This window comes from Balaenoptera physalus, assembly GCF_965194825.1.
Source record: "Balaenoptera physalus genome assembly, chromosome: 5".
NCBI classification, from domain to species: Eukaryota; Metazoa; Chordata; class Mammalia; order Artiodactyla; family Balaenopteridae; genus Balaenoptera; species Balaenoptera physalus.
Genome location: NC_138884.1, coordinates 137,352,254 through 137,370,543, shown reverse-complemented (window position 1 = coordinate 137,370,543; position 18,290 = coordinate 137,352,254). Strand labels below are relative to the sequence as shown.

The following is an 18,290-nucleotide window of genomic DNA, read 5'->3' as shown; positions in this document are numbered from 1 at the left end:
ATACTAATAAATATAATACTATTTATACTAATAAAAATGCACAGTGAATAAATAACATTATAAACAAATCTATCCTGAGTGCCCACAAATATTTTCTATTGGATGTCCCTCAGACCCTTCCAAGGAAGGGTCTTTAAATCCAAAGGCAGAAAGAGACTTCCACCCAACAGTTTGTTCCTTACGGTCAGGCACTGAAGATGGAGTGCTTGCTGTAAAAAGATCAATCCCAAAAGGGTTCCAGGATATTAAATACATATATTGTTAGACTGTCATTTCATTACAATATTATATATAACAACTAGCATGTAAGTGACTTCAAAACCATGACCACCTATTATGGTTTGGGTATTTTTTCCAAAAAACATTTCCATTCTTGCTACTTAAAATGGTGCTCTAAGAACAGATTTCACTGTGAACACTCAAATGTTTTTTACCTGGTTTATCCCTCCTCACCCTCTGAATTTACTAAGTTGAGACGCATAGTTAGTCAGACACATGAAAGACGGAAACACAAGGGACGTCTCAAGCAAAGGAGACAGACAGCTCCTGGTGAATCAAAGAAAATGCATTCTTATGCAAGAATGGCCAAAAGCAAACTTCAAGCGGTTATCATGGTATGGTTATAGCTAGTGGTGGGGATAAGACTTTTATTTTCTTCCATTTGTGGACGTGTTCCAAACTTCCTACAATGAAAATACTCATGCAGAAAGAAAAAACAGCTTATAAAAAATATTCAAACACATGTAACTGGCAAGAAACAACAGAAGTGTCATTAGGGCCAACAACAACTTATATGCATTATCATAAATTTAATTAACACTTTAAGTTTTTGAAAACTTGGAGAACACATTAGCGCTGACACTGTGATAAGCCCTAAACAAGTATTCAAAAAAGCCACCTATCATCTCAAACCTTATTTCATGACGAGATCGTTTCCGCGTGGCCAGGAGGCTTCATCTCAATTCCTCCTACCAGTTCTGAAAACACCACTGGCTTTGAAAATACAGTCCTATGCCCTATAATTAATTTTTACCATTAAAAAGACCAATAAAAGCTAAGACAAACGTCTTTAAGCACGCGTTCAATACATGTTCTACAACTGCCTCGCTTATCCTGCCAAAGGAGCCGGCACCGCCTTGCATTCTGATCAGTCAGCCCAGCACTCACCACCTAGACCATCCACTGAAGCCCCCGGTCCCTGGCCGTCTGTCCCTCTGCCTTAACACCGGACACCCAGTCGGTCCAGTGTGTTACAGTTGTCTTTACAAAGTAGGATCTTATAGTCTCTGAAGCTAAAACATAGCAGTCAGTTCCAAGAGAGCACTGAAAACTTCTGAACAGATTCCCACCTCCTAGCCTGCCAACATCCCGGCCACTAACACCTAAAACCAAGGACCATAAGGAAGGAAATCTTCTTTAATCAAAATATCGGAGTAACAGCTTCCCCAGCTCCGTCCACACCATCATTCCCATTCAAAGGCTGGGGAGCGGCATGCACGGCAGCCTGTTACATGCCAGGCCCTGTGCTAGGCTCAGGCACCCACACGAAACAAAGTCTTAGTCCTGCACAGCTCTGACATCCACCATGAAACACTCTGTAAATATTTACCATGTGCTAGACTGCAAACAAACAGCCTGTGCCACCACTTCCCGACCCTGACCTACAGCACAATGCTAATTAATCCTCACAGCCTCTCACAGGAAGCCCAGACTTGGTCTCACTGACTTGCCATCACCACACTTCAGGCAACCCTTAGCAATCAGAAGTGGTGTGTGGGCCGAGATCCAAGCGTCATCCTGGTCGTGACACAAGGAGATGCAAGCAAACGCGGTACTCTGAGCTGTACGTGCACAAGAATGGTTGACTTGCAGAAAAGATCGCAATGGGCAGGGCACCCAGCTAAGGTAGGGCTCCACCAAAGGAAAGCCAGGACAGATCAACGGGTGAGAGGAGAAAGCACTCAGGTTTGGAAAAGGACTTAAGGGGAATCACCGAGGTGAAAACACGAGGGATGTGTTTGGAAAACGGTGAGCTTGGCTGGAGTGGAGTTTCCTGTGAGAAACTGCAGGCCACGGCTGAAGAAGGCGGCATCCGAATAGCACCGCCGGAGGGGGAAGAAACACAACACTGGGGCAGGAAACTGTGGACCAGACCCTTGTGCGATCTTGGGGAAGCACTGCATTTCTCTGGGCCTCAGTTCCCTTGAGGTAACTGGCGGGGCTGCGGGGTGTAGGTCAGGGCAGGAACTGGGAGCCCCGCTTTCCTGCCCGTGGAAAACACCCCTCCTCAATCCCACCGCTCTGTCCACGAGCCGCACGCAGACTGAGTCCCTCTCAGCACACCTGCCGCAGCTGGACATGTGCGTCTCCAACAAAGAGCCCATGATCCTGAGACCGGACTGAGGCCGAGACGGAGCTGGCGTGGCCAGCGGCGAGGAGCCTCTCCCCCCCGCCGCAGGCCTCGCGCGCTCGCTGCCCATCGTCCGCAAGCGAGCGGCAGGGCCCCCGCCTCTCACCCATCTCCTTCAACTCCTCGTTGGTCAGTTCCAGCCACGCAGCGTCCATGTCGTTGAGGTCGTAACGACACACGCTGTCGGCCAGCGTCCGGAGGTCAACGTAGCCCAGCTCTGGAGGCTCGGAGCCCGAAGAGACGATGTATTTCTTGGGTCTGATGAACATGAGGGACTTCTCTTCAGACACGACCCTGGTTAACAAGAAGACAAGGCAGCCGGGTTACCCTTCCTGCCACAAGGAAGGAAGTCTGCCAGAAGGCCCCAAGTGAGCTTCCACCTCCAGCCCCCAAACCCTAGGCCACTGCCAGGTTCAGAGAGTTAAAACCCTAACGCCACTGCTGATAAAGCAAAGTAGGAGTCGTTAAAACCCCTACAATAGAAATAGATGCAAGTGAAAACGCTGCACAAATCTTCAAAATCAGCCTCCCCCACGCGGCCTCCCAGGACGCTGCCGTGCCCAGCCAGCAGCTGTGACAGCAGTGTCAAGGGTTAAAGATCACAGCACTGTCCTCTAACCAGGCCTGCCCGCCCCTGCTGGAGGCCACCAAGCCCGGGTGCCCAGGGACACGGAGGAGGCAGGAGCAGCCACACGGGCAGGGCTCACACAGCAGAAGGCTGGGGAGCCGAGGGGAGAAACCGCCACCTCCGGCTCTAGAGCCCAGGCCTCGTCCATCGCTGAGCAGTCTGAGAGCCAGAGTCCCAGCCACGGGCGGGATGCTTCCAGCACAGCTGCGGACCCAGGGCAGGAGCGCAAGTGCCCTCTGCTCCGCACTCCCACCCTCGCCCCCCACCCCGGGAACGCCTGGAGAAGTGCCGTCCCCCGCAAAAGAGAGTCCGCGCGGGAAGAGGGCGAATCACTGCCGACGGGGAGCGAGGGGCCTCAGGAGCGCCACACGGCCCCACGGCCCTCCACCCACACGTCTCAGTGTGTCGGCAGCTCGCGTTAGCACCCAGCTGTCCAGAGAGGCTGTCAAGGTGTGTCCGTCACCCTATGATTACCAGGGTGGCTTTACCTACAGGACACGGAGACAGGCACGTTTAAGAGAGTTATTCCTCCGACTCAACTAAGGGCAGGGTTTCAGCCGACACTTCCATGAGCTGGGTTAGCGTTTACTCGTCTTGTGCTGGGCTCGTAACCCCTGGACTAGGATCACCAGCGCTGCACAGCTAGTCGCTGCTGTGCCCCAGATGCAGCCCTGAGGCAACCAGACCGTGCTTCCCCTACAGAGCCCAGGGAAACACTCCGTCCACTCCACACCTGCAGCCTGACCTGTGGAGGCATCGGAGCGGTCATTTCAGCCTGCATCTTTATGGGCACATTTGTCACAGAGATCCCAAACACAGTAACCAGACTCGACCACCGCCGGTGCCGGGGGGACAGGACGTGGGTGAGGGCCAAGGGGTAAATTCAGTCCACACTCGGCAATGGCGAAAGAGGTCATTTCGCAAAGCAGGCAGGTGACTGACAACGCAGCGGCGGCAAAGCCGGCTGCCGGCCGAGCACAGAGGGCACTCAGCTCCCTCTCCCTGCGAGGAGCCTCAAGGCCAGTGCAGCCGGCCGGCGAGGAAACGAGCAAACCGGCCCTGCTTCATGCTGAAGCCGGTCGGCGAAGCGCCGACCCTCAAGACCCTTAAGGAGAAACGTGGTTTGAAGTAAATCCAGAGACAGCCCCAGAGCGCCCGGACGGAGTGCCCCCGAGGGGCACTCATCAACACACACCTCCGGAAGCTCCCCGCCCGCAGGGCTGCCCACACCCGTCCTCCCCAGAGGCGGAGGGGCTACGGCAGGACCCAACAGACAGACGCCTCTCTCCAGCAGCTGTGCCAACAGCCAAATGTCCCTCCCCCAGCCAGCCGCTTCCCAGGAAGCCTTGGCATTTACCTTCCTCTCTAAGAGAGAGGCACCTTCCCAAGGGGGCTGCAGTGTTAAGTTCGGAGGCCCGTGGCCCTTAAGAGCGCTTCCTTCGGACCTGAGGTGTGTTTCTACTGCATTTCTCTCTCCCCAGAAGCCGCACCGCTAACCCCAACACTGCTGCCCCTCTCAGGCGCCCGGCTGCCAGGGCAGAGAAGCGGCACCCCTCCCCTGGGGCACGCCTACCTGGCCACGGGCTGAGGGATGGTCCCAGGGCTCACCGGCACCTGGACCCCTTTCTCCCACTCCTGTCTCCAGGGATCTGCCAGCACATAGTACTCATCCGGGTTCAGCTGGTAGGAGTCATGCAACTTCATGGCGGTGATCAGGTCTGTCCTAAACACCTGGAAAGGGAAAGAAAGGGTCACTGCCACTGGATATTTGCATTCTTATTCAGAGCGCTGACCGCTGCAGGGTAACCATGGAGCTGCCACGTAACAAGGTCACTGTTTCAACAGAGACCCAGTCTGACCTATTACAGGAAACCCCTCGGCCCGCCACGCCCTGGGCCTCGCTCAGGGCCGGAGGTGGCAGCAGCTCGCACACCCTCCCTCCCTCGCCAGCTCCGAGAGATGGCAGCGTCTGCACCAGCTACCGCAACACACGAGCCTCGCTGTCGTCCCCGGAAAAATCTTCTAAGAACTCCCAACTCACCAAGCGGGCTGCTGAAAACACGCGCCTAAAAAAGCCCTGGAGGGAGCTATTTCACTCAAGGGTGCCTTTTCTCATAAATGTTTAAGAAATACAACTCCACTAACCACGTAACAACTCCAAGCCAAAACCCAGAGCCACCAGGGATCCCTCTTCTCTACTCAGACTGCCTCTCCCCAACCTCCGCCTGCCCAGGCACCCGGGCTTACAGCAAGGTGTCTGGGGAGGGCGGGTCCTGGTTGGCTAGAGCCAGGCAGAGTACAGGATGGAAACATCTGGGAGAGAAGCAAAGACACACCAATGGAGGGAAGGTAGAAAATGGGCTGGTAAAGAATGTGTTTGTTTGCACACCTTCACCTGGCATAACTTCTACTAGGAAAGCAGCATTTGTGGGGAAAGGAGAGGAGGGAAGGAGGGGAGGAGACAGAGAGGAAGAAAGAAGAAAGCAAGCAAGCTACCACCCTCTCTTCACCCTGCCACAAACAGACGCACAAGACTCAAAAGTACCCCTCGGCCAAGAGGGCCCCTCAGTGCCTCAACTCGGGCCAGGAGGGGAGCGCCACAGAGGCGGCCCCGCGGGCCCGCTCCTCCTGACGGGGCGGGACGCGGCTGGAGCCCAGGCCACTCCTGTCTCAGGGCCACACGAGGAAGCTCTGACCCTGGCACTAGCGCCGGCCCTAAGTTGTATTTGGCACCAAGTGTGCCTGCATCTGTAAGCTACACTCTCTGTTTACACAAGTCACAATGCTGAACTCTCTCTTCTCGGGACAGGGAGTTCTTTCTTGTGCTGCTAAGCTCAGTTCACATTATATGCCTGCTAATAGGTCCGTATTTGTTTTTCCTGGTGGCTTTTCAGGCTGGTGATCACTTTAATGAACTTCACCGCCGTAAGGAAGTCTGAGGCAGTGTCTGACTAAGAGGGCCATGTCTCCAGCCTGCCATTTTGGGCCCGACTTACCCCCAGTTTGCCGCTCCTCATCTCTAAAGTCCCAGTAACAAGCAAGACCCTGGCTGGGCACCTCCCACAAAAGCACAAGGTCAGGTCCCCCTGCAGCACTGAGCCCTGCAGCAGATGCCTGTGCCCCAGGGAGCATTAACTTTGTCAGCCACGCCCTCCAGACCCCTAAAAAGTCCTTTCAAACAAAGTCACAGATCTACATCTTCAGGAAGCACATCAGTTAAAACCACATTCCAACTAAGTCTGATAAGTAATAAGTAAGGGATTTTGCCCAAGAAGAAGGAAAATCAAACTGAAGCAACAAGATGAGAAAAGGCAGCCCAACGTTCCTGCACTCAGAGACTTGGATGAGGATGGTCAAGGACAGAAACGGATGCCCTCAAATGGACGTGAGCTCCTGAGTCCCCAGCAGGGCTCAACCTTAGCACTTCAAGTACAAAGTAATTTCAACTCAGAAATTTAAAAAAAAAAAAAAAAAAAAAAACCCTGGAACAAAACACAGGTCAGGGACAAGACCGGCGCCATCCACACTTCCCAGTGCCGACTCTGGGAGGGGTTCTGGCTGCACCAGGGGCACTGGTGCTCTCACACAGGCATCAGCTCCCTGTGGGAGCGCCCTGTATTCCTGCCCTGAACTAACAGGAGTGCAGTGTGGACATCAGAAAGGTATTGAGGGGGCTGTGGAGGGAATTAGAGAGATAAAAAAGAGCAGCAGAGTCACTCCCGATACCAGAGGAAAGGAAGGCAGCACCGCAGATTCAGAAGGACAAAGGCCTGGAATAAATCAAGGTGATAAAACGGCCACCTTCTCGTGAACATCTGATCTAATGTTTAAGTGTCCCCTGGGATGGTTTTCCACAATTCTAAAGTATATTATATACTACTTCCTCGTGGAGGAAGTTATTCCACAACTAAATAATCCTACGCTCCTCAACACAGCGCCCCGGCTTCCCCGCTACCGGCGAAGAAGTTCCTCATGGATGGCGGGCTCTGCTCAGTCGCTACAGGATGAAGCTGTCTTTGAAGTCACCCCACTAAGAGGCAGTGCAAAACCAAGGGGCTGGACCGAAAACTCTCTTCCCCATAACCTGCTCACCTACACACTGTGACAAGCTAAAATGCCTGTTCTTCAATCCGTCAGATCCTCAGAGCCCAGCCCAAGGCTTTCACAGCGCAGATCTCAGGAGCGGGAGGGGCCCCTAACCAACAAAGGCCACAAAGTAACTCACCCCAAAACAATTCTGGACAGACAGATGACAGATAGGTGGATTAGTAACAAAATGTGAGGGAGCAGGGAAATGTAAGATGAGAAACAAATTTCAAAAGAAGGGGAAAAAGTCTTAAGCATGATCCCCTAAACAAAATCCCAGAATTACATTGGGTTTTGCCAAACAAGCCACAAATTCATGACTAAAACTAACTTGAGGCTGGCAGTGACCGGCAGCAGCTGAACATGCTGATCTCCAGGCCATAGGAAAAGTTGTTGGGAGCCAGCAAAGGTGAAACAGAGAAGGAAAAAAATAAATAAAAAGAATTAATAATAATAGCTAACATTTACTGAGCAGGATTTACCTTCTACATGTTAACCTCTGGGTATTAACCCACTTAATTCTCACAAAAATCCTATCAGGTGAACACCTGCATTATCCCCATCTTACAGATTTGGAAACTGAGGCACAGAGAGGTTAAGTAACTTACCCAAGAGTGCACAGACTGACACCAATATCAACCAACCAGGTGTGTGTGTCAACCACATGTACTCATGCACACACGTACGACATGCACAGTCACGCCAGCATTCAAGAAATACCTCCGAAGGCTTTCGATCTTCATGTCTGGAGCATGAACTTCTCCTGTGCTGGGATCTGGAATTCTGTGACCAAGTAGTTGACAGGCCTAAAGAAACAAATAGCCGAATAGGAATAATTAAAAGTACACAAATCACTGAGTGTTCACAGGGTTCTTCTTTTTAACCAAACTCAGCAAGGCTCCCTTCCGCACCACCCCAGGAGACGGCCCGACGCTCTGCCAGAGCTCTCCTCTCTCCCCTGGAGCTCCTCCACTCCCATTACTCATTTAAACAACACTCACTGCCCACAGCAGGCCAACAAGACCACTCCGTACACAGTGTGTTCAGGGCTGCGGTGTCACAGGTACAGCTCACAGGAGGCGAGAGGCCTTTCAAGAACACCATGCAGGTAGGGCCTTCATCCGTAAGCCTGCACTTCTTAAGAGGCTCAAAGCCTCGCACTGGTAAATATAAATTCAGAAACTTCTTTTTTAACTTTCAGTAACTTTTTAAACACTAACATCATTGTGCTAAATCCTAAAGCCATCCCCCAAAAGGTCTGACTCCACAACAGAACTTAGCAATCCCTGAAAAAGGGAAACTCAGACCCGCCGTAGACTAGGTGCTCCGGCCAAATCACCTTTAAAATCGCCTACTCCCCCTTCCCAGAGAATGCCTGTCAGCTCTCTTCTGAGCTCTGAGGACAAGATGTTCTTATCCCCTGTCGCGGGGCCTTTCCCCCCCCAAGCCATGGGAACTGGAAGCCCCACCAGGCCACCTATGTCTCTTAACTGCCACCACGTCTGAGCTCCTCTCGCGCCTGAGGCCGCTCTGCAGCACCGGCTCCACCCTGCTCGAGGTGCTCCCTCGGCCGCAGCGGCAATTCTCCCTCCTGGTGTCCCCACTCTGTGGGTCCCTGTCTTCCACGCGTGAGCTCTCTCACCTCCTTGCTCCAGTGCCCTCCCCGGGGAGCGCCCATCCACGCCCACAGTCTTACCTGGCGGGCCCAGGAGACTGTCAGACCTGCGTTCCCACACTAACCTCCCTCCCAAGCACCGGGTCCGTGTTCACCTTCAGATCAGACATCAGTCAAGCCCACGGCGTTCCTGAGATCAGTCAACCCAGCACAACAGCAACTGGGCTAGACATTTTACTGAAACCTGCTCTTCTATTCCTACTTTGACGCATATCACCACCATCTCTACCTGAAGTCAGAAATCAAAGAGTCGTGCTAGACTCTCTTCACTCGGGACACACCCACTCAACGGCCGAGTCCTATCAGTTCAACTGCCCAATAGCTCAGAACCCAGCTCCTCTTCTCCGCCTCTGCCACCGCCTCCTGTCTGTGGGTGCCGTACTGACACCAGAGATCTGAAACAGCCCTCCTGACGACCTGTCTACCTTCCCAGTAACTTGCCTCCATGGTGAACAAACTGTACCATTTCCCAGAAATGAACAACTCCCCGCCCCCAAATAAAAGCTAAAAACTGAGGGAACTGCCATTCTACCGGTAAAATCACTTGCCACTCAAAACAGGAAACCCTTATCTCTACAGATTCCAGAGACAAGGGACACAGATTCAAAGCATCCTTAAGACCTTGGGGACATTAAGAAGTAGGTTCTGCCCATACGCCTATCATCAGATTTGCAATGACAGAGACTAAAGGGGATTGCCAGGCTTCCCTCTGACACGGAAGAGCACCACCCTTGATGGCCAGTTCTGAGGCTTGTTTACTGGGTCAACGGACTGTCTGCTGCTGGGCCAGCGGAATTAGATTTCCTACTGGTGACCCTACTGCACTGTTCAGTAACAGTTTAGAAAATTCTTCTTTAAAAAACAATCCTAAGTATATCTCTTTAGACTCCTAAATGAACAAGAATAAAGTTCACTCCCACGCTGAAAGAAATATTCTGGGCACACTGGGGTGAGCCTGACTTGTAGGAAGTTCTGAATCTGGTCATCACTGGAAAAAGGAAGACAGAAGCCAAATTAGGAACCTGGTGAGGAAGGCAGCTAGGCAGCTCACGTCTCCGGACAGGCCTCTCTTCCACCCTCCTCCAGTCCTGCAGGCCATCCTCCGGCCAGCCCACAGGCGGAAAGAAGAGGTGGGGAAGAGCACGAGACAGCTCTAGATGGGACGGCCCAGGGGCGCAGGGAGGGGAAGAGATGCAGGGCAGAAAGGGATGTCCCCTCTACTGTGAATCACTAGGTAAAGGGTTATAAATGATCAGAAATTTTAAACCATTCCATTGCTGTACTTCAGTAACTAACATGGGGTCGGGGGACACAAGCGCTTACGTCAAACACTTTCAGAGTTAAAACAGCAACAACAAATTCATGCACTCTTAAGTTTTATGACCCTCTTTTGCCTCCTTTTGGGGATCTGTCAGGATCCCTCCAGGGTAGTTTCCAAGGTTGCCAGGAAACTTGCAGCTTTGCTGGCATAGGACACATCCAAGTAATGGCAATCATTTAGAAACTTTTTCTAGGGCTGCTTTTATATTCTTGAAAAATGTTGACTGCTTTTAAAAACAGATATTCAAAAATGCTACAAATTTGGTATCTGATTGTATTACCCAAGAGAAATTCTGGTCCACCCAGAAACAGTCTGTTCCTCTTCCTTTTAATTTGCCTAATGCAAAAAGAGGAAGAGAAAAATTAATCTTATTAAACTCACTTTGCAGAAAGGGAAAGACTGGGGGAGAACCTAAGTTTAAATTATCACTGACATAAGGAATGTTCTTAGCTTATTTATAGAACCACCCAAGCATCCACTGACAGAGTGAATAAATAAACAAACAGTGGCCTATCCATACCACGGAATACTACCCAGCAATAAAAAAGAACGAGCTGTTGATACACACAACACAGATGAATGTAGGAATAATTATGTGGAGTGAAAAGATAAAAAGAATATGTATTGTATTATTCCATTTATATAAAAACTCTGGAAAATATAAACTAATCTATAGTGACAGAAAGTAGATCAGAGGTTGACTGGGGAAAGTGGAGAAAGAAGGATTATCATGAGTTTTATGATTTCATGGGTGTAAACGTGTCAAAATGTATCAAAGTGTACACTTTAAATGTGTGCAGAAAATCATTGATGATTTTCTACCATCCATTAACAGTAGAGGAAAAGAAAATGCTCCGTTTTACCCTACACAGGTGGTTTGTGTTTTAACCTAAACTTTGCTGCTGAACAGTGAGAAGCTGGACCCTCCCATGTCCAGCAGCAGACAGTTGTCGATGGTGATTTCCCCCTTCTAACTCACTTTAAAACTGTGTAATAACTATTTACAACATACAGTATAGCTAAGTCAGCGCTGCGCACACAGCAGATCCTCAATTTTTTAAAAAACGTCTCTAAGTGAACAAAAACACAGCGCCGTTGTTCGGGACTGTGGCTCAAGGGCTGAAGGTGGCGGGTACCAAGAACGTACCCCCGTTTCACCTATTAGAAGACGTGCTTTTGAGCCCGAGGAAGATGCGGCCATGGAAAACAAAGCACTAACGCCTTTCAAGACAGCATGGCGGGGGCACTGCTCCCTGACTGGAACACACCTCCATCTACAGAGACATCCACGGCAAGTCCACAGGAGACTCCAAGCAAGTGCCTCGACGTTCCTACGCCAGTTCTCCTCCCTCATCCATGTTCCCTCTGGATACGTCCCAGAATATGATCCAAGCAAAACTAATTCGCACCCATTTTAATTTTAAAAAGTTATGTCATAGAACTTTTTTTTTGAAAGTATGTTGGAGAAAAAAAAATTTTTAACCAGAAATTAAGAGTATTTCAAACACCAAAAGGACTGGGAGATTCTGATTTACGCTATAGTAAAACACTGGCCACCTGTTAGTTCTTAAAAACCACGTGCTAAGATGATGCTGGGTTGGTGCTGCATTTTGTTGTTTTCAGAATGCTAACATTTAATGACAAGCTAAGTTAAGAATATGGCAAGTAAAATTCTGTTTTATTTTCTTGTTGCTTTCAGGAGAAGTTAGGAACTCTAAAAATTTGGCAATAATATCTAAAATTATTTTATTGCCCACACACAAGATATTACTACCTAAAGTTAAGTCCGCTCTAGTGACAAGTGTACGTGACTTTTAAATTCTTGACATATACGCTGTTTGAGTATCAACAATTAATCTCCATGAAACACTGAGAAGAATTAACAGAAAATAAACCCTTGCTTTGTTTTACTATCCCCAACTTCCCTTAAAACAGAAATGTGGCGGGAATAATCAAAGTTATAAAAGGCGCACAGGTCGCAGCATCATGAGCGCGGATCCTGTGCGTGCACTGCGTTACGAACCCTGCTTTCTGGTGCTATTATGCATTTATCTCGAACACTCTCCTTTGAAATATTAAAAATAGTCACGCTGTCTTGCCCTAGATCTAAAATAAGGAAAAAACCTCAAGAGTAAATCGAATACATATTGCACACACCTCCGACATTTGGTAGTTCGTGTGTGTTAAGCCTCCCAGGTGGTGCAGCGCATGAAAGGTTCAGAAACGAGAAGGAATGGCAGCTGCTCGCATCACCACAGATGCAAACTACAGAAGAACCTCACCACTGACCACATGGCGAGTCTCCTGTGTCTCAGACCCGCTTCTAGATGCTCAACGCTACTCTCCTGTCTTCAGGAGTGCTAAACCGGCTTAACAAAGGAAGGTGCTCAGGACCAGCAAGCGGGGAGCCGGGCGGGCCAGCCGGTGCCGCCAACACAGAGCAGACTGCAGAGAGCAAGGCGAGGCCAGCCCCGTGCCAGTAAAGCGGTGCTGTGCAAAGTCCTATCTGAAAGAAGAAAACAAATGTAATGTAGTTCTATTTGCCTGAACTGCATGATAGAAGACAAGCCTCTCACACCACTGCTGTTTCTATCAGGGTCTGACCCCATGTCTCCCACAGCCCAGCCCTTCCATCCCAGCATGGCTTAGCTCTACGGTCCAACTCACTTCCACCTTCCAAAAAACAAAGCTTAATGGGTACATTAAGAGAACTGGCCCAGGAATGTTTCAACATACTTGGGCCTTTGACCAACTGACACAATGTTTCATGGTCACCCAGCCCTTCTGTTAAGTCCAAGTCCACAAACCAGATCATGTTGTGCTAGTTACTCCTCAAGCCCAAGATGATGCTCTGCCCATCAATGTCAAGGACAGGCCACAAGTCGGGTTTGAAAAGGGGTAAAGCCATCTCCGTGTGCCTGGAGGAGACATGGGTACAGCCCACATTCTGCAGTACTTGAGCCAAAAATTCCACATTTCAAGAATTCCTACACAACTCTGCGGTGTCACAAGATGCAACTGATGGGGGGAAAGGAGCAAATTAAAGGTATAGTCAAACAGGAAGAGAAGTGGAAGCAGAGTTAACTTTTATGCAAAAGAGAAACCACCAAGAAACCTCCAAAGACTTGCCATGAAGGAAACCAAGCACAGCCAAACCAAAAAAATGACAGCAAGTTATTTAAAAATGTAACATAAAGGGTCCAAAGCAGAAAGTATGTTTCATCCACTAAAAATTCTGGTCTTTCTTCATTTTTTATCTGTAAGCTGGAGAGAGCCCAGAAAAACAAAAGTCCTCACAAAACTTCATGTTTGCCCCTCATCGACCTGCATTACTAAGTGCAGAATTAGTAGGTTTGAATTTTACTCAGCTACTCTCTGTGCCTTCGTTATCACCAGTGATGGAGCAGAGGCTGGCTGGGTAACTGGAGAAGACAGAAGTGTTTCAGGGTCAGCGCAGGTGTGGAAGCCGGGAGACCAGGCAGGGCCCCCACAAGGTGCCGGGCCCCGGACCCCTCGCCGCACCCCAGGCCTTCCCACAGGGAGGTCAACACAGCCCTGAAATTTAGGGCATTAGGCAGGTGAAAATGGTTCCCAGACCCAACTCCAACACGTGCTTGTGGAAGCTTCCCCACACCAACGAGCAACTGTCAGACACCAGCAGCGTGTCCAAGAATTCAACTCCATTCTGACTCGGAGATAGAATTAGATTCCAGGCTCAGTCCCGTGAGACCAACTTCCACTTCAGATGCCAGTTGCCAAGCCCAGGTTATTACCTGTGCTTCTGACTGGCAGAGGTTCCCATGAGCCCCTCTCCTCGGGTTCAACTACTTTGTTAGAGCGGCTCACAGAACTGAGAGAAACATGTGACTTACTAGATCACCAATTTATTCTAAAAGGATATTGAAGGACATGAGTCAACAGCCAAATGAAGAGGTATGCAGGACAAGGCACGGGGAAAGGGCACAGAGCTTCCGTGCCCTCTCAGAGCGCACCATTCTCTCCCAGTCACCACGCGCTCGCCATCTGGAAGCTCTCCGAGCTCTGTCCTTTTGGGTTTTTATGGAGGCTTCATTACCTAGGCGTGATTGATAAAATTATTGGCCAATGATGACCGATTCAACCTCCAGCTCCTCCCTCCTCCCTGCAGGCTGGATGGAAACACCAAAAATAGCTGGTGGACCCACTGCCACATTTGCCAAAACCCCTAACACAGAGGACCATGGACTGGGAAGCAGGAAAGAAAGTGCTTGTTTCCCCGAGCCACACCCTGGCACAATGCATAGCTTCAGAGACCGGCTGAGCCAGCCACCCAGCCCCAGGAGCCCAGCAATTACAGACACAGCTTGCAAACACCCCAGTGCTACTGCATCCAACTGCCAAGGCTGGCAGTCCAGGGCACCTGGAGAAAGGCTTCAACAACTATGACCGCAGCTGGATGAGGGCTTGCACTGGCACAGAAAATGCCTGTCCACCCCCAACTGTAAATACCACACCAGTATTCCCCTGGGCCAGGCCAGAAATCAAAGCAAAGGGCTCCAGCCCAGGAGGCCAGCGGGGCCTAGCCGTGACTGTGGCTGGTGCTGGGGCCGCAAGCTGACGCCCACAGCTGCCTCTTCTCCACTTGGACATGCTCTGCATTGGGCCGGGAGCTGCTGCCAAACTTCCGTCGGGACTGCAGGCTGGAAAGGCTGGGGAGAGGCCACTGCACGGACCGCCCACCTCACGAGCAGGGCTGCCAAGTACTCAGACTCAGCTAAGGGCAGGCTCGGTTCTGTGCACCTGACTGCAGGGGCAGAAGGTGCCTACTCACGCCCACCACGTGCCTACACAAGAGGATGGGCTCCAGCGCAGACAGGCAGGCTGGTGGCAGAAGCCCACGCTGGGGAGCAGCTGCCCTCAGAACGGGGAGAAAGTGTGTTCCGCGGTGCAGATACGTACACGTGTTCCCACGGCTTGGCATTCTAGGGGTCTTACTGAGCTGTTTACCACGACCATCATCCGCCATAATGACCAAATCATTCGGCCTGGAGAGACAGCACAGCCATAGTGTGTCACCACTCGCTTTACACGGAATCAACGATACGACCCAAGGCCAGCCCGCCTCCTTTCCACTAGCAGCTATCATCGTCATCCTCTACCACCACCACTCTATTTCCACGTGTAGCCTAGGGTAGAACAAAACCCAGGTTGTACCCTGTAAGTATTTACCTTCGTCCTCCATCCCTGCCTTCTTCAAGGAGGCCAGCACAGACATAAGCATATTAGCTGGAGGACGAAAAAGGCCCATTACCGGTAAGGTGACCTGATGGATAGACTTTTGGTGGGGACTTTGGGTACTCTCTTCCCCTAGAGTTCTGGGTGGAAATATAGGTTTAGATGAAGCATTTGGTCTTCTAGGGCTGTTATGGGCTAAACTGCATCCCCCAAAATTTCATATGTTGAAGCCTAACCCCCCAATACCTCAGAATGTGACTGTATTTGGACATAAAGCCTTTAAATTGGCGTTTAAATTAAAATAGCCCTAATTCGATGTCACTGGATTTCAGGAGGACATTTAGACACACAGAGACATCAAGAATGCACACCCTCTAGTCCAGAAGGGGGAAGCGTCTGAGTCTGAGAGAACATTCCAGGAGAACCTTTTCTAACCCAGCTCTCCCACAGTGGATGTGAGGCAATGCTGAGAGTCAGCAAAGTGAGCCCGGACCTGCTCCTCAACCCAAATCAGAGGAAAACAGGACTCTCAGCCTTTTACCAGGCACTATTAGTACACAAACATAATTCATGAACCCTTCTTCTGATTAATTCTGAACTTAAAAAGCAAGTTTTTTTTTTTAATTGCTGCAGAACAAATTGTGTACACGAGCTAACAGCAAGTGTTTATTGAGTGCTTATAACTCCAGAGGACACTTTGATAGGCACCACAGGGGGCAGAAAAGAAATACCTAAGCATGTTTTTGCCTCAAGGAGTAAAAAGCCTAAGTAAATAGAGAAAACAGGTAGTGAGGGCCGTGAATAGATAAGCGCTAAGAAGTTCAAGGTTCCCGAAGGCTCCCACAGGCGGGGTACAGCCCCTTAATACCGCTCCCTGAAACAGAAGGAACGCCCCTCTCTCTGGAGTGCGTACCCAGCTCACTCCTCCCTCATGCCAAACATCAGCTCCCACCATCTGTCCCAAGAGCTCCCAGCCCTTCACCATCCGGTCTCAGCTTACTTCGCAGGTACCCCCAGCACCCAACACCCTCCCATCACCACCAGTTCTCCTTCCCACCGCTCCATGCCTGCACCCAACGCGCCAGTCAAACTGCTGTGTTTGAGTTCTTCTGTTTTTAATGTTTCCGGTGGCTGTGAGTGTGGCCACCTACAGCAAAGCTTTGCTTTCTAATTTGCCGCTTTTAATCTGCCGAAAACCTGGAGCGCGGAAAAACAACCCTGTTTGCCTAGAACGATTTCATCCTTCAGGACCTGCCCAACTTTTATCTCCTCTGTAGGTTTCCCTTGCCCTCCCCTCCTGAGTTTGTGTCTACATATATACATTTCCACAGTGCATCAAAAAGGCATCTCCGACTGTCCTGATGACTTTCCATCGGAGCTCAATTTTATATATGCCAAAGACAAGAGTTCCTTGAAAGCAGGCCCAATACTTTTCCCATCACTCAGCAGAGCAAGCATTCTTTCAAGGTTTCCCAAATTTGATCTGTATTATAAAACATAAGATAACGGGCCGGAGCTCAGGCACTGTGCTAGGTACAAAATTTCCTTGTTATCTGAAGGGAGCTCTTCCCCGGATCGTCTGTTAGCTTCCCAATACACAGACGCTGTGTGACATTTATTTTGACTGCCTGGAAGCCAACTAACTTCTGGTTCTCAGCTGCACTGTGAAAATATGAGGATGCCAGAGAGCTGAGATGCATACAGTAGTATTATTAAATACAGTCATGCTCAAGTCAACTGAAGAGCGCTGACTCGTGTACTTAATATTTTCACATCACACTAGGCAGTCCTCAGTCTCCCTTTGTATCGGGGTTGGACTAGTTAATAATTAACTGGCTTCGATTAAGTTCCCTTTTCATAAAGAGCAACTGTGAAGTGCTGTAAATGATGTTTAGGAAAAACAGACACACCAGTGACTCTTGAAACTGGATTATTCATCTCTGGAAAACAAACAGGAAGCCTGAGGAATGCCTGCCTGCAGTCAACCTTACCCAGAAAGATCTGGTTACAGACCTGCAGTATCACACTCAGATGTGTTTCTCAGGCCTTGGCTCTTCGCTGACCTCCCTGATATTCGAAGGGCCTCAGCTATTTAAAGCATTACATTAAAGAACCATGTTTTTACACTGACCCAAACCCTGATAGGTTCCAAGAACAACAAAGCAGGACTTACTGCCATTGTCGTCAGAATCCTCACTGCTGCTGGGAAGGCGACCTCGTTTCATGATCTCCCCGGGAAACAGCAGGCAGCCTGCAAGGCAATGAGACAGCACTTAACCCAAGATGATAATACACAATCATCAAGTTGTGCTTCAGATGGCAGCCCAGGATTTACAGCACACAAAAGCAAACAATCGGCTTTAAGTAGCATTTGAATTACAAGCAGTAAAAAGACCAAAGATACATAATTAGGTGCAATTATTAACAGAACAGGTTCAAAAAGGAGGGGGAGGGGTGGAGAAATCACAGATCAGCAGGTCTCCCAAAGGTGCCAGGCCTTCTCTCTCATTCCTGTGACATTATCACTACAACTACTCCAGGAGAGTCTCTTTAGCTGACTGGCAGCAAGCTCTGCAGAAAAAAACCCATGGCAATGAGCACAGCGCTTCCTCACCACAGACAGATGCGTATTTTACGCGCGTGTGTGTGTGTGTGTGCGCGCGCGCGCGTGGGGATGAGGCTGTGCCAGGACGTGTGAATATTTACACCGTGCTGGGCATGATTATGCTTGTCGGGCAAATTTTGCTAAAAGAACCCTAAAAGCTGAATACCTGGAGTCCTAGGAACAAAACCAGTGGGACAACTGGGAATGCAAATGTACCCTCTAGTCATCTCCAACCCCTCAGCGATTCATTCCGATCCAGACCCCTCCCCTTTACTCATTAGGAAACTCAGGCCAAAAAAATGTTTAAGCAGTGACTTACCCAAGGTCACATTGTGAGTGGGGAACTTCTAA

General features: G+C 49.9%; 1 protein-coding gene across 10 annotated transcripts in view; it reads right to left on the bottom strand.

Annotated features, from left to right (window-relative positions):
- The window catches only part of JADE1 (jade family PHD finger 1), a 57,075-nt gene that overhangs the window by 21,962 nt on the left and 16,823 nt on the right, over nt 1-18,290 (bottom strand). For 8 of the 10 annotated variants that reach the window (XM_082462131.1, XM_082462133.1, XM_082462136.1 and 5 more), the window contains exons 2-5: nt 17,508-17,585; nt 7,845-7,930; nt 4,612-4,769; nt 2,517-2,704 (exon numbers count right to left, since the gene is read on the bottom strand). In XM_082462131.1, coding sequence (XP_082318257.1) covers nt 2,517-2,704; nt 4,612-4,769; nt 7,845-7,930; nt 17,508-17,559 — 484 coding nt within the window. In that variant the 5' untranslated portion in view covers nt 17,560-17,585. Of the gene's footprint in view, nt 1-2,516; nt 2,705-4,611; nt 4,770-5,285; nt 5,367-7,455; nt 7,491-7,844; nt 7,931-17,507; nt 17,586-18,290 lie in introns of those variants that run through there. The other 2 variants (XM_082462139.1, XM_082462138.1) reach the window with 2 other exon arrangements.